We start from the raw sequence: 16725 nt of genomic DNA on the forward strand, positions 1-16725 counted from the left end.
ATTACACGTGCTAGTAAAAGAAACAGATTTGATACGTTATATGTGTATGAGTTTTGCTCCGTCATACAAAATATTGAATTGTTACTTTAGGAAATGTCACGAATATACTGATTTGTTTACACAAAATTTCGTGTGCTTTTTAGCATTCTAATTATAGAGCAACGAAATTGAGAAAAGAACTGTTAAGAACTTACTTGCTTTTCTTTCATTATGCGTATTTTCTTTCTCACTGAATCTTGATCAGTTGAACTTGAGATTTTACGTTTCTCTGATGACATTGCTTCGGATATTCTCAGACCAGATGAAGAAGCTATCAGACTAATGCGTGTAGAGATGCGGCAACTGGTACCTCTTTGATTTCCTTTTACCAAAAATCAAGTTTTCAAGCTACGGTGAATATAACGTCAAGATGTGCAACAAACAATGCGAATTAACAAATAATCTCGACCACAGGTTACTTCTGAGATGCCAAATTTGAGCCCTGACTCACCTGCAATAAGATATGTGGAGAGGTAGCGAAAACCGGCCTCGATAGCATGCGATAACACGTGGAGGGAATGGATCACGTGCCGCACACATTTGCGTGCCGTGTATGTACAACGTATATGAGCGCTGAGAGCGCGACAGTACACTGCTCGCACTTGTGTACAGCACGTGGGCCATCCTCTCCACATTCCCTTCACGTGCTACGGTTTCTTACATTACTGTATAGAGAGGACATGTATACTAATAAATAAAGAAAGATTCACGTACATGTATCAGCCGATAGAAAAATAAACAAATAACGAAATATATAAGTTTATGGATTTTGTTATCTACATATATATTAAGGAATAACTATGAATTTGTTTCCGTTTCAATTTAATCGTATTTTATTGAATCCAAATTAATGACAATATCGAAAACATATAATTGCGATAAGCATTGAAGGCATAAAAATCAAGTTTAAATTTCATTAATATGAATAATAACTCGCTCGTTGAAAAGGTAGATGCTAAAGATTTTGACTTTTGATACTGTAATACGCACAGAATAATCTACAGAACAATTGGAAAATTTAATACGATATAGAACTGATAAAATTAAATATAGATAACATAGGATTATAAGGATTGTTATTTTCCATTTCCTTTTGTTCTAGATCAACCTGTAGACTTGAGATATTGCGTAAAGTCTTATACCTACATCTAAACTCAAATCACAAATTATTCTCAATTTGTATTAATACTCATTTGTATATAAATTCTTACATATATAAAAATTAAAAGTTTTGTGGAAAAGAAGAAAGCACGTTCACTAATTAAATAAGAAAAATATCTTTATCATGTTCTATGAATGTTATTATATAAATCAAATATTAGCCAATGCAAAAAATCTCTTATCTGCCAGGTGGTGGCGAAAAGAATTGATGAGTGCTGATTTTTTCAAGTGGTTTACTTTTCTCAATCAATACCATTATCTTATTTAAATCTTTTTGCGGTAGGCTTTGAAATTCTTTAGTGTTCGTAATTTCTTTTATGTGCAATTTAATAAAACTTATCAAATGTGTTTCCAAAAATTTGGCATTCAACGATAACGCAAGCTGTATAAGATTGATTCTTCATCTTTAAACCGAAACTCATTCAAGGTCAAGTCTTCAATATGTTTGCCTTAAGGTGCTTTTTCACGTTGACGCTCGACCGGCTCGACGTTCATTTTCAGTGAGCAAAACTCTTCAGAAATAATACTTTATATTTATATATATATATCCGTAAAATATTACTACTTGAAGATATTACTTAAAAATAATTAATATTTTACGTATTTTGAAGTTTATTTTTGAGTATACTGGGACGATCAACGATTCAGCGTTGGATGTTGAATAATTTCAACTTTATGTCAAAGTGAAACCACATGACTCTAGAAATAATAATTTTTATTTATTTATATTACATAAATAAATTTATATATATACATATATAAATAAAAAATATTATTTTTGAAGATTTTTTCTCGTTAAAAATGAGCGTGAAGCATCAACGTGAAATGGCACCTTAAGGTAAATATTCTTAAACTACTGTTGTGGGCGCACAATTTTTTTGATACATTTTTTTCTACCATAAAATTGATTTATTTTTAAACCGAAACTCATCAAAAGTCAAGTCTTCAAAATATGTCACGTCTCCTGAAATTTCCGTTGAAGATAGTGGTGGATTCATACGTATATAGTTCTATTTATCAGATTACAAAGAAATTCGAACTTGCAACGTATTACAAGCGCATCTCTATGATCTAACAACGGAAGCTCCTCTCCAAAGATTTTAATTAACAATGTGTTATTCGATATAGGATCTGAAATGGATTTCGATGATACACATTTTCTAGACGGTAGCATTATAGTATAGTGGGTAGTGGTACACAAAGCGTTAAATGTATTAGCAAGTATATAAAAGGATGTTGTATTAGTTGACTGACATTGTTTTGAAACTTTCATTTGAATCATATATTGATTTTCTGGAAACGGTGAAGACGTTATCGTCAGTTATCGTGTTCATAGTATTATTACAATGCCATAAAAATTGATTAATTTTCCATGTATGGTTAAGTATACTCGACTTAATCTGTGTTTCAGAATAGCTCGTGATAGATGGTGAAGATGACAAAGATACTGTCTGCTGATTTTCCGGGATATTCTCTGTAGAGATATTCTCAATTTCTCTTTCGTCAGAAGTCTGTGAATAATTAATTTACTTATGAATATAAGGATCAACATCGAAATGTCATAAAAGTTTCTGTGCTTTTAAATAAAATAGATTAAATTTCAATCAAATATCCTAACATGTAATAATAATGTTTAAATGTATAGATGAGAGCCACTTGAAATCGGACTTTTAACTAAAAATACATACAGATTTTTTAGACACTCTACATTTAATATATCTTTTTTTAAATAAAAATAACACTTTATATTAAACAATCAGAAAAAGTTGAATAAATAGCCAAATTGTAAGAGAAAATATTATAAATACGGTTATTTTCGTTGATCACAATTGATTTCATAAAAAAAAGTTTTGTCATAAATAAAAGTTTTGTCATAAATTTGCGTCAAATTTCACGAATTATTTGTGAACTACTTTCTTGTCTAACAATAAGTCTAAATACTTAAATCTATAATTCCCGTTAAATTTAAGAAAAAACTTGTTTATAATCCTATGCATTTTGATGTATATTGTATAAATCTAATTTTTTAAATATTTTTTTATCTTATATATCCTAAATAGAATTCTATCTTGAATTCTGATAAAAGTTATGCATTCATCTGAAGCAGACTTTTTGCATTAAAAACTATTAAAAACTACTTGAAGGTTGAGAGGCACTTTAAATTTATTCTTTGCAGTTGCACTGCGTTACATTTTCTATTTAAAATGAAATAGATATATAATTATGCTGTAGAGAAAAAAGAAAAAAGAAAGTCAGCTATAAAAAATATATTTTTTTTACTGTTAAATTTTAAATATTGTTTCTCGCGTACACTTGACGCCTTTCCTTTATTTTTTCGAAAAATAATTTTATAAATCTTATGTACGTACATATTGTACATATAAGCATGCTTTTATAGGCAATATAAACAAAACATTTTATCTGTTTTATATACATATGCATCGCGCAATGTATAGATCCACGACGAAGTGCCTGCCGCATGAGATCGCGAGAGCACTTGCGATTAATCATTTACATTCAGCGAATTAATAAGGAATAAGAGACAAAGGGGAAATGTTTGCTTGCAGACTTCTTGTACCATAGACCAGAATCTAGCACGTCTACAGAACCCTCACCGATTTTTGAGAGAAAATCGTTTCCTGGAAGGGGAAGACCCAAGTAAGCCTATCGCCGGTTGATTATTTAATTTCTTCAAATTCTCCCACGATACTTCCGGATCTCTAAGCTAATCGGTCGTTTTTTATATTTAACACATTATTCATGACTACCAAAATTCGACGTTAGATCTAAATTTAAAATACATAATACTTAAACTAATTATTGATTATCCAAATTACTTAAAAGCCGATAGTTAAATATATATTATCTAAACACATTTCCCAATCAATTTAGAGAAAAGGCTGTTTTACTAGATCAGGACTAGATCTTTGTTGCCTATAAATAATATTGATAATATAATTTAATTATGTGATATAGTATACTGTTCTATAACTTTTGGTTGAGACTACGTTTCAAGTTTCAAGTAACGCCCGAAAGTAACGGCGCGTGGTTTGTTATTGGGGTGATAAATTACATAAATTTACGCAAATAATATTATTAGGCAACCAACATCCAATTTTGACCATATAAAACGGCCTTTTCTCTAAATTAATTGTATTATCATATCGGTATTATCATATGTTTGACATTTCCTAAATTCTAAACTAAATATGTTCTATAGCTTGCAAGGTAATGAGATAAAGGAAGATCCGTTTGCACTCCAGGATGTTACAGCTGGCGCGTTATATACCAGCGAGCGGGCCTGGCCATCCCAAGCACCAGTCGGGCAATCCCTGTGCCAATCGGGACCATCAGGAGCGTGACGGATCAGGAAACCTGTTCGTCCCCAAGCTGGACCCACCCTCGGGGTTTTCCGACGCGTTTGAGCTAAGCGAGGCCGAGTGCGACTTCGATCGCGATCACAACAGTCAACGAAACGTCCGTGACTTCGTAATCGCGGTGTAAATAGCGTGTAAAAGCCTCCGACGCGTACGCGGGAACCTCTCGCCGTAAGGTAAAAGAGAAGAGAGGAGAGTTAAAAAAAAGTAAATAGCGAGAGAATAAAGAGAAGAGTATAAAAGTAGACGAAAAAAATCGCGCGAGAATTTATGTAAGCCGCGGTCCGTCGTTTCGTTAATGCGAATTGGCGCCTCGCGTCCGATCGCCAGCCACTCAAGTGATATTATAATACCACATGCTCTCTCTCTCCTTCATCCTACGCCCCGGCCTACGTCGACGAGAACGCGTCCGTCAACTCGACCACCGTGCTCCGGAAACTGCCACCGGCCGTTTCCCGGCGAGATCGGTCCGACACGTCAAGATATATTAGGGCTAAAAACGATTTAGGCGAACGATCGCAAACGCGCCGCGATTGATCGTATAAACAAAGTTAAGTTTAACGAGAGACAGAGAATCTATGAATCAGAGAATAAGCTGCCGTTTATTGGTTTCTCTCCGGATGGAACCGCCAAGTTTTACGCATCGCGTCGAGCTCTACGTTGTTGTCTGTTCTATAATCGTGGCGGAAAAAAAGCAAGTGGAACGCCGGACGAGCGTTTCGACGACGACGATCCGTATAAACTGCCGCGTTTTATTCCACACGCTCCGTGTAATAATCCTAGTTAGTTAAATTAGCGGTGCTATATACGCGCGATCCGCATCCACCTCGGATTTCTTCCTTCCACGCGACGATCTCTGTACGCGGGTATATCTGCCTCTGAAAGCACGTGAACCGCACGTACGCTTTCCCCTCTCCCTCCCCCGCATACAGTCTTCTAATATTCTAATTGTTACGATGAAAAATAACGCGCGACGACTGCAATTAAACTGTAAAAGTCTAACAGTAACTGCCATCTTACTCTATTACGAAGCGACCAACGCGACCGCGAAGAAACTTAATTACGATCGATCGAAACCGCCCCGCGAATCTCTCTCTCCCTCTTGGCGCGAGACACCTGCACATGCATATCGAAGCGAGCAATATGCGAACCTCCGAAAATTTTCCCCTTGTCTTCCAGTCATTCTCATTGATCGAGCTTTCATCGCGCTATAATCGAAACGCTACCATCTTCCGCTTCTCCACAAAGAACGTTACCGTCTAATTAAAGAGAAATTATAACGCGACCATTCGTCGTTGCCGTCAGTGTCGTTTTAACTTATCCTCGAGAGACTGAAAGAAGCATCGTAGATTTAGGTTTACACTCGACGTCTGTCGCAAGGCAAGCTCATATATAAGTCTCTGCGGTTCGTGCGAGAAAATTTAACGACGTCAGTGAAGAAAGAACACCGTCGGAAAGGAACGTCTAATGCGAGCAGATGCCGAGCGTAAATCTAGTTTTAGTAGACGAATTACCACGTAGCGTAAACGTAACGGCCGAACGTAATGTCTGTAAGCTGTCTATTACTACTGTACCCGTTGTACACCTCGCTTATCACAAACTGCCGCGTACATCACCCGCCATCCGAGACCCAGCCCCACCCAGCCCCCCCTTCCCGACAGATGAAAGAAGAAGAGAGTAGGACGAGATAGAAGAAAACGTAAAGGCGATGCCGATCGACGGACCCCGAAGACGATGGCGATGATGATGATGACCTGAGAAATTATTGAGATACACGAGAAGAGTACTGTTTCGCGAATGTCATCGCAACCTTGATAACCACGTGTTGCCATATCGTGCCGAAACGTCACCCGTTGGCTGGTTGGGTTACCGTTCACACTCGGTCGGGTGACGATGATTTTTCGGTCGGCCAGTTTAAATTCCCCCGTGCCCCCCCGTCTCCCCCAATGTGCCGCCCCTGTTATTTCAGCCCTCGAGTCCTTCGCGCGAGGTGGAGGAAAGCGAAAAAGGAGTCCCCCTGTTGATATATCGTCTATCTTTACGACACACGAAATAATTTACCACGAAATTCGTACTATTGTGTTTTAGACGACTTTAGATTGTTTATATTCTATTTACTTTGTAAAATATACTAATTCCATATTGGAAACGTGCCTGTGTGTTTCTTATTACCCGTCCGTCCATCTCCTGTCCGCTAAAACCTATAATGGCAAATCTGTTTTGCAGAAATGCACAAGTTGATTGACGCAAGAGGTGCAATACAACTTTTATGAGACAGCGTGGAAAGAACTTTTTTTCCTTCACAAAAAATATTGATTTTATCGTTGTTCTCTCTCCGCGATGCTGATTGGAGCTTTTGCTATATGTTGTGCTTATTTCGTACCATTATCGCACGCAAATTAGATATTTTAATAGCTTAAATGTTAACAGGATTAATTTTATTTATTACGCTTGAAGTTATGATTTATTTCACCTTGCTCCTGATTAATATTCCTAATTATATTGCAATACTTTGTCAATTTTCCAGATTTTTGATTTTCACGAAAGCCGGATTTGAAAGCCCGAATTCTTAGAAATTCGAGGAATTCTTGGGAATGTAAAATATTCTTGACAATTGAGAAAATTCTTGGAAACTGACAAAATTCTTTATGTTGATAAAATTCTTAAATTTGATAAATTCTTTATGTTGATAAAATTCTTAAATTTTCGGCAACTGACCAATCGCATTGGTCAATTGCCGAATTGCTTAAATATGATTGATCAATCCTTTTTCTCCATCCGAGATCTCGAAGCGATTTCTAATATCGTTCGAACACAAAGCTTTGGAATGCTTCACTTGTTTTTCTGCCCTTCTGCCCCCACCTTCTTATAAGCACAAGGACATACACGCACATTTGTATATAAAGGAACGCTCAGCAATTTGACTGCCTGTTCTTTGTCTGTACGTATCGGTTGTGGATTGACTCGCAGTTCTAACGGTCCTAAAACAATTTTGACTTGTGTAGTTTCAGTCATCAAGAAATTCAAGAAACATGTATCGGCTCTTTATGACGATGACGGTAATCACGGTAATCAACTTCGCGTCAATCAACGCGGAGTTGATTAGGTAAGTACATGTTATATACAAACGATTCACATTTATATCGACACGATAAATTATAATACCGTATAAAGATCGCGCTTCCAACTACTTGGAATCGTCGCAGAATTCGCGATAAATAATTATCAAATCAATTTCAAATACCATAATTGTATCAAATCTGTGAGAAAAACGCATTTTGAAAGTTGGAATAAAGTGAGCAAACTAATTACAAGAGATCCTTTGAGGATTCCTTCGAAAATCTTATTTTAAGTGAGATTAGCGTCGTGTGATATCCTCTTTTCATGATGACACTACAATCTCACTTAAAATACCTAATTACATTTTAATGCGTAAATATATGCAGGTAGCATTTATTTCTTAATGCCAAAATGTTGAGGCTTTAATAGCTTTTAAATAAGAATTGCTTGAAAATGATCAAATAAATTGTTTGAAATTCGTATTTATGTTGTACGATATATGTACATACATTCGCGTTTATACGATACGCATATAATATAACGGAATTTTTTTTATGTTGTTTTAAGAATTCCGTTATACAAGACATTCACCGATGAAAAATTTTTGACGGAAACTATGGCACGACTCCGTTCTGGTACGGCAAACGTATCTCTGATTGATTATGACAATTTACAATATTATGGTACTATCGAGATTGGAACTCCACCGCAGACATTTAAAATACTTTTCGACACTGGTTCCTCCGATCTCTGGGTACCATCCAAAAACTGCAACGTCAGGCAACCTGCTTGCTGTAAGTATATCATAACATCGCTACCGCCCCGATATTCTATTATTTTTATATGTACATTTGTATTTAAAAAATTAATGTTTCAAGTATTGAAATAATCTTAATTATTTTTTTCTCGTTTAATGATTGATATCAAATAAAAATATAAGATAAGAATAATGCTGTAGAATTGTATCTATTCCATTTACATTTCAAGTAAAGTTATAAAACCTTTAAAGCAACCGTTTCAAAGATTCGAATCAGTGGTAAGGTAAATATTATGTAGCTAAGTTCCATACTTCCATAGTCTCTTATTTACATTATTTATTATCACGCTTACTTTAAAGATACAAATAATTTCTTATACAAAACAGCTCGCATGCTGAAGCAAAAAATATAAACATAAATATATTTGATGATTTAACTAAATATATTTGATGATTTAACTCCTGTTAGTTATATATATTTAGATTAATATAGAGAAATTTATATTTCTAGATTTTTCAATATTAACTGATTTAATTTTATTTACTTCTTTTTGCAGCGAAACATAATAAATATGATAATACACAGTCCACCACATACGTGCCAGAAAAAATTACGTTTGATGTTTCTTACTACGATGCAAAGTGGCAAGATGTCAAATTGTACGGAAACTTATCTAATGATAACGTAATCGTAAGTCATCGTCAAGAAAATGATATATTTAATTATAATCACAGTCATAATCTATGAAAATTTTCTAAAAAGCACATGTTGCTATTATTCTCCGAAAAAGAACGCCCGCAATTATACTTTATTAATAATATTAACGTTTCGTAGATTGGTGGCCTTGGGGTAACATCTCAGATATTCGGCGAAGTGTTTAATTTCTCGGAAGGTTTTTTGCCCTGGGCACAATGCGACGGCGTTTTGGGGATGGGTTATCCCGACTTATCTGAATTTGAAGTGCCTTCTGTCTTCCAAAACATGATTGATAAACATGTGGTGTCCCAACCAATTTTTAGCTTCTATCTAAATCGGTTTGTATCTTTTCGTATGCCTCACGTGTGTTTAATACTATTTTTTTAATTACATACTTTGTCTTTCCATGCAATGTAAAATGCAAATGTATAAACAATGTAAAAAATATACAACCTATACAGAAATCTCACGGTCGTGTTCGGCGGTGAACTGATATTGGGTGGCACCGATCCTTCTCATTACGAGGGCGAGTTTACGTATGTTAATGTTACTAAAAAAAAATACTGGCAAATTACCATGGATAAGTATGTAGTTTTTTTTTCTACATTATACGTATGTCAACCAAGGATTATATGTAAGCTAATTGGTAATGCTATCCCACTGTAGATTTCAAATAAAAAATTACACCTCTTGCTTGGAAGGCTGTAAAGCTATCGTCGACACGGGTTACCCTAGGATAGCTGGACCACCGCAGACTATCGAAGTTATTTACAGAGAAATCGGTGTTGTTAATGATACGGTAATTTATTATCCCTTTCTGCAATGGCAGCTTTTACAATTATCTTAAATAAATTATTGAAATAAATTAATAAATGTTTGATAAGTTACGGATTATTAATATGGATTACTAACATTGACCTTCGTTTAAAGGTGCCATGCGACGATGATTATATTTCTAAATTGCCCGATATCAATTTCGTCATAGGTGGTAAGACGTTTCGACTCATTGGTCAAGATTATATCTTGAAGGTAAAGAATATTATTATATAAAAGTTATTTAAATTGTTTTTAGAATAGAAATATCATGCCATATTTAATGTCTCATAGCTCGGCGCTGATATTGGAGGTAAATGCATTCCCGGCTTCCAAGCTGTTCCTCCGTTTGATGGTATAGAATGGGTTTTGGGCTATGTATTTATTGGTCGGTACTACACCGTATTTGACATGGAGAACGACCGAGTGGGATTCGCTACTGCAAAAAATTAAATCTTGATTGCCTTCTCATGAAGTTATCATTAAATATTAGGAAATCTAAGTGACATTTTACTAAACAAATAAGTCATATTATAGCTTCTTTAGAATATCGACTGACATATGGTCTGTAATTTTATTTGGACTATTATTTATATGGTATATTTTTAAATTAATACGTATATGTGAGAATTTAGAAGATATATATGCAATATTTATTCTACCAACGATATGGTACATCTTGTTCTTTCGACAACTATCGAATTGTTAGATATTGTGAATACAACACTTGTATATAAGTCTATTAAAATGAAGTATATATTTTTAACACTGAATATTGATTTCATATATCGCCCTTTCAATCTCATCTTAATGTATAGTATCCCGAAAAATATTATCTCGTTTAATCTTATAAATTTTCTGCTTACCGAGTACAATATATCATATAACATTCTGCTTACATGTATAAAAGTTATGACATACCGCATTTGTAATCAATATATAACTTTTTACATTTCTTATGCTTACACAAACGTATACACGCATAAATATTTTGCTTATTAATAAACATTATCTAAAATTTTCGACACATAGATACCCAATTGTCGATACGAAAATTATCATGTCGTATGTATTCTAATTAATAAATTGTTATAATATTGCAAAACTGGCTTTAGGTATCTCACTATCGTTAATATTATAAACTTATATTCTGAAATTGTTATTTTTAGAAACTTGCATATTGTATTAACTACTGCTAGTTTTAAATAAAATATGATACACAAAGAAAGATTATCGAGTAATTTTGAATTTTGATACATGATGTGTAACTACGATAATATTTTCTGGCAATACACGTTTGCAAAATTTTATACGATTACAATAAGCCAATGTCTCTACTCTATTAATATTAAAAGAAAATATCACATTATATAAATAATGGTAGCTAAACATCTTGTGTTATGCAATTTACGTTGTATTTTATTATATTTTTACAAGATTCTTTAAAAGAAAGGCTTCAAGTAAATTCTATGTAAAATTGATTTCTTAATTCCAAGTTAACATTTTCGGGATTTTACCGCTTATTTCCAGCTATCTGTGTTTTTTTAAATATTTTTTTTCATCATTTTATTATAATCTGGGATTAGATTGACCAACGATTAATTCCAATATAAAGGATATAGTGACGCAAATGTATCCAGATTAAATTACTGAAAAGAGCTATTGGGCTGTTAGAAACTTAATGTTTATAGAACTTTTAAAACTCTTTATTCGCTTTACCGTCCTTCTTTTCACCTTCTTATAAAGACAAGAACCTAAACACGTACTTGTATATATATTTATTAACATGAAGCTGCAATGATCATACAATGCTATACATCGTTATGAAAAATACAACAATAACATAACATTCTTATATAGGATAACTTCTTTAAAAGAATTATATTCAACAAGGACAGAGCATATGTGTTAAGCTAAAGAGAATATTTATAAAAATGATATCAACGATAAATATACATATAAATCTTAATGCGAGTGAACACAAATATTGAAAATAGAAGTTTAATAAATAATTTCGTAAATATGCCATTATAATGTCACGTAGACCAGTATTCATAGTCGGTTCTTATATTTAACACCATCTTAAGTACAATCTTAAGATGTCATAAACTAATCACAGAGCCGTAGCACTTTAAAACATTACTTAAGACGGTCTCGAAATAAGATCAAACTATGAATACTGGCCGCAGTCGTCATATCACGTGATATCACGTAAGGGGTAAAAGATATTCGCAATATTATATCCATTCACGCAACAAACTCATCGCCATATATGGATTTTTCGAATACTCGTTAAAAATCGGCAAACATTCAAGAAATGCAATATAAATAAGTGCAGGTTTGATCGCCGAAGCATATTCCTAATAAAATCACAATTTTTTTATCGTGGCAGACTGAAATGCCGAATCCGACTGAAACGTAGGTCAAAGTGACTCAGAACGGACGTCTCGCCAAGTTTGCGGAAAATGAATGTATTCTTTCGCAGATTAATAGATCGCAATCCGAAGTACATTATTTCTCTTTCGAGAAAAATCTTATTTCTCCGCTTTCGAGAGCATAACATATATTACATTGGAGAGCGAAGACTTCTTCTTTTGGAAGATGCGTGGCTTTTAAAAATTGTTACTGATAATAATTCCGGAATGCTAAATCGCTTCGTAGGCCACATCAACGCCGATTCTCGTGACCGAGCCGTTCAAAAATTCTTCAAGCTCGTCTCGCTCTCGATCTTCCTTCGTTCGATGCGACGAGCGTTTCTTCTTCTTCTCGGTCTTCTCCGTTTTCTCTTTATCCTTATCCTTGTCTTTTGACTTTTTCTTTTTCCTCTTCTCCTTCTCATCTCCCTGGAATAAAAAATAAGTAATAAATCCATAATTCAAAATCAATCATGATAATTGAAAAGAATACGTTCTCTAGTTCAACTAACAATCTTTTATATTTCACTGTTAAAGACAATTACCTTCTCTTTGTGTTTCTTTTTTTCCTTCATCACCGGACTACTGGCATTGGAGCTCACCTGGCGCATACTAGTGTCATCGAGCAGCTCCAAATGAACATTGGAACTCGTCACGCTAACATCCAGACTCTTATCGCTCAATTCTAGTCTATCCTTCCTCGTACTAGTGCTACTCACATCTTCACCTCCTTCAGGACTTTGCCGCCATTTGGAATCTCGTCGTAACCAGTTATCAAAAGCGTCTGAGTTTATGTCTGATTGCTCATTCGGTTGCTCATATTCATTGGAGATACGCAATTCTTGCTCTATAGAGGAAACAGAGTCGCGTTTCGTGACTTGTATTGGCTTCTCGATATTTATCTCTGGGCCTGATAATGGTTCTAATTTGTGTTTTTGTTTGGACAGCGGATTCTCTGCTAATTTTGGCTGTACAGGAGAAACTACTTCTTCGATGGACGACAAGTCATCCTCATAACCGGCTACCAGAGGATTACCAGTCTCCACATCACTGTGTGAAAAAATCATATTGTAATGTATATTAATACTAGTTATAATTTTGATGATATATAAAATGGAAAATAATTCTTAGTAATTATTGTGTATTGATTGTATTTATAATATACTGAAGAATAGAAAGAATTATATTATTACAAAAACTTTACAACGGATAAAAAATAACCATTGATATGCACGGGGAAAATGAAAGAAGGTAAATAGACGAATTACAGATTTTGTTTTAATAATAATGATAATTTTAAACAGATTTCTTTTAATATTAATAGAAAGGTTTGATAATAATTTAATATATTTAATTATGAAAATAAGTTTGTAAAAAGCAATTTGCTTTGTAATTAGAAGATAGTTTAGAAAGCTGTGCATTTACCTCTCAGATTCTGCACCTTCTTGAGCTACAGGTACAGGATCTGGCTCTGGAGTGAGGGAGTTGGAGCTCATACTGCAGCCTTCCAAAAACGATTTGTCCAGCATTCCATCCGGCACGAAGTCTTCGACACTAGTCAACGGTGCGTTTAAACTAACATTTTTAATATTTGGCAGTTTCCCGTCTGTCTCGTCTTCCTTCTTATGACCGAAGATCTTGGACATAAGTGATGGCCGATTAAGCGAATCTCTTCTCTCGCCGTTGTTATTGGCAGATTCAGCCGGTTTAGCCGCTTCTATTTTAGCAGCGGAATTTTGCGAAATAGATGCTGTCGAAATTTGTGACGTTTTCGTAGAATTAGATACGTTATCTGATGTGCTCGTCGTAGAACTCTCTTTTCTCGGTAACGATTTCATCTCTAAATTTTTCATCGGTATTGGAGTTCCGCCGCCGATCGGACCGGGCATAGAGGCTGATCTTTTGACTTCTCCAACAACATTCGTGTTGGAAGGTGCAAGATGATAGTTGCTCATAGACGACGGAACATTTGAGACTAGATTACTGGCGGACACTGAATCGGCAAGGGCTCTTCTACGATTCACGAGATTGTCCAAGAATTTGTTGTAGTCAGCATCGTCGCTGTCCTGGAAGAGATCGAGCTCTTGGACAGTCAGACGCGTCTCTTCCTCGTTGGTCTCGAGCTGCTTTAGCAATGTCTCGCGTTGCAGCTGCAGAAACGGTAGATTAAAAAATTTGTGCAGCAGTTTTAGGCCGAAGCCATTTCGCATCGATGACTCCGCGTATCTCACCTGTAACAATTCATATAAATTCAGAATTAAGTGAACTGTTTTAGTTGGGATGGATTTGTGAATATTGCTCAATATAAGTTACATGGACCGATAAATTTTTTCAAGGTAAAATGATAAACTCGATAAAATCAAGTTAATAAAATATGATTTTATGAAAATTTTAATTCTCTCTCAATTATATACAGAATCCCTTAGTATTACTAAAACTTGTAAAATACGATATGGTTCTGTTTTAATAACATTTATTTATTAAAATATTGAGAACTGTTAAATTGTGATAAAATGGCAATAATTTCTTAATTTTAAGAATTTTAGAAATTAAGGAATTATGATAATAATTCCAATTAAATTCTTGCTGGACATGCTGATTCGAACTTTTTTTAGTTCACTACTGGAGAAACATTTGCGTGACACACAATAAATCATTATATTAATAAATAAATCAATTACTTGTGCAGTTCTCTCATGGAGCGAATCTATGAAGTACGTCACGTGATCCGCGGTGACGGTTCTGTGATGCGACATGTCGCAGTGGTTGCCGAGGACAATGACGGGTATGTGGCTAGGTATCTTCGGCAGCTCACGCTGTACGTAGTCGAACGTCCAGTTCTTCGTGATGTCCATCACGATAATGACACCATTGGTACCCTTGTAAACGTCGAGAAACTCGGCATCTAGAGCGGGTTCCTCGATCGCGTTTTCCGCGTTAGTCGGAGCGTTATCCATTTTCAGACCCTCCAACTTCCGCCGGCGTCTGCCGCGATCTACAACATCCCATACCTCCACCTTGACCACGTCGTCGGTGGCTTTGTAATTCCACTGTATACTCGCCACCTGTATCTCTTCCGTGGGTATATACTCTTCGATAAACTTTTGCCCCTGCAGTCTATAGAATAAACATGTCTTTCCTACATTCCTGTCTCCCTTTATTATTATTTTCACTAAAAATAATACGTAAAATTTGCATTACAACTGTTCCATCGATCATTTACGTCTAAAGCTGTTCTACATCATCATTCTAGCATCATCTACATAGATGTATGTACTTACTATTATATTGCACGCCTTTGGCAAACTTTCTCTGAAGATTCGTCGGCATGGATTGGTGGGCCGGTCTGGGAGACGCATTGCCGACTCCATCAGACTTTCCGGCTAGTCTTTTAATGGCAGAAAACATCGTGCGATCTTTCCTCAAAGAAGCATCGGTCCAAGAAATTAACTTTGATGCCTAAAAAGGGGAATCAACCACAAACACCTGTAGAAAATATATCAAAATAAATATTTAAAAAATGTAGCAAAAATAACATAAAAATACTTACAAAATAGTAACATAAATATTTTTTTATTGAATAAAAGACATGAAGACTGCACAATTTTCGTTTTTAACGCGATTATTGGAGGACACTTCGTGGTTTGCAACGCGAACTAAAAACATTGCGATAACGATAAAGAACTTGATTGCTCTACTTGACTATTATTACGATTATTACAGCGGCGACGAATTCCGTCCACCTCGTTATCACGAAACATATCGTGTCCCCCCAGAGGGGGATAGGAGGTATGTAAGCATTGGAACAATTAAGGCTCACGCATCCTCGCGTACGAGACCCGACACTCTAACCCAAATCGAATTTTTTTCACGGTATCGTCGGGAAAGTTTAACAAATCGCGTGGCCAGGATCATCCCGAGGATTCGTCAGAAATTCGGGTGAAATCGCACTTACCACATGTGTCGCACGCTCCGAACCCCGTGAACGAAGCCGGATCTCTGGATGCGACTCCGCTCTGAGACAGCTGTCATATACAGCAGCTGTTCCTCTCTCTCTCTTTCTCTTTCTCGACGCCGCAAAGTTGGCAGCGCCAACGATCGCTCTCGACGTGCCCATTCATAAAAAATCGATCGTCGATAAACCCCCCTCGCAGTAACAAAACCGCAGATCTCTCCAAATTAATCTTCGAGTGCAATTTTTCTCTCATCTTCTCTTTACATCGCTAGAGCTATATAATTTTACTTTACATTTATTTACATCATTTCAAACGCAAAGAAAAATGCGAAAAAATCTAGACTAATTAGCGTCTCGAGTTCGATTTTTCGAGAAAAATATAATATCGATCGCTCTATTCTTGTATAGCATTTTTATTTCTCTTTTCTTATATATACCGTCCCAATTTTTTT

The 16725-nt window shown here is 35.3% G+C and overlaps 3 protein-coding genes across 11 annotated transcripts in view; 1 reads left to right on the forward strand and 2 right to left on the reverse strand.

The window, feature by feature from the left end:
- LOC112465535 (beta-catenin-like protein 1) overlaps window positions 1-6176 on the reverse strand; it is a 9659-nt gene extending 3483 nt beyond the window's left edge. Inside the window, exons 1-3 of one of the 7 annotated variants that reach the window (XM_025033108.1) lie at window positions 6092-6143; window positions 2591-2711; window positions 195-490 (exon numbers count right to left, since the gene is read on the reverse strand). In XM_025033108.1, the coding sequence (XP_024888876.1) occupies window positions 195-278 (84 nt within the window). In that variant the 5' untranslated portion in view covers window positions 279-490; window positions 2591-2711; window positions 6092-6143. Of the gene's footprint in view, window positions 1-194; window positions 705-2590; window positions 2712-4489; window positions 5441-6091 lie in introns of those variants that run through there. The other 6 variants (XM_025033111.1, XM_025033107.1, XM_025033109.1 and 3 more) reach the window with 6 other exon arrangements.
- A 1285-nt stretch (window positions 6177-7461) lies between these two features.
- LOC112465533 (lysosomal aspartic protease-like) lies at window positions 7462-10670 on the forward strand. Its single transcript, XM_025033100.1, has 8 exons — window positions 7462-7683; window positions 8205-8431; window positions 8952-9085; window positions 9230-9429; window positions 9553-9675; window positions 9758-9890; window positions 10022-10120; window positions 10199-10670. Exons 1-8 carry the CDS (start codon window positions 7610-7612, stop codon window positions 10355-10357), a joined length of 1149 nt encoding a protein of 382 aa, XP_024888868.1. The 5' UTR covers window positions 7462-7609; the 3' UTR covers window positions 10358-10670.
- Window positions 10671-11297: 627 nt separating this feature from the next.
- LOC112465534 (rab-like protein 6) lies at window positions 11298-16529 on the reverse strand. Of its 3 annotated transcripts, none has more exons than XM_025033101.1 (6): window positions 16274-16529; window positions 15600-15777; window positions 15000-15490; window positions 13744-14549; window positions 12864-13368; window positions 11298-12747 (listed from the first exon to the last, which is right to left on the reverse strand). In XM_025033101.1, the coding sequence occupies exons 1-6, from the start codon at window positions 16433-16435 to the stop codon at window positions 12550-12552; spliced, it is 2340 nt and encodes a 779-aa protein (XP_024888869.1). In that variant the 5' UTR covers window positions 16436-16529; the 3' UTR covers window positions 11298-12549. The 3 variants fall into 3 exon arrangements, with proteins under 3 accessions (XP_024888869.1, XP_024888872.1, XP_024888871.1); XM_025033104.1 differs by lacking the exon at window positions 16274-16529 and adding an exon at window positions 15869-16127 and having other exon boundaries at window positions 11299-12747; XM_025033103.1 differs by having other exon boundaries at window positions 11300-12747; window positions 15600-15804; window positions 16274-16360.
- Between the last annotated feature and the right edge of the window lie 196 nt (window positions 16530-16725).

The sequence above is a fragment of the Temnothorax curvispinosus genome, unplaced genomic scaffold (genome assembly GCF_003070985.1).
Source record: "Temnothorax curvispinosus isolate PA1 unplaced genomic scaffold, ASM307098v1 QBEX01015304.1, whole genome shotgun sequence".
Classification (NCBI taxonomy): Eukaryota; Metazoa; Arthropoda; class Insecta; order Hymenoptera; family Formicidae; genus Temnothorax; species Temnothorax curvispinosus.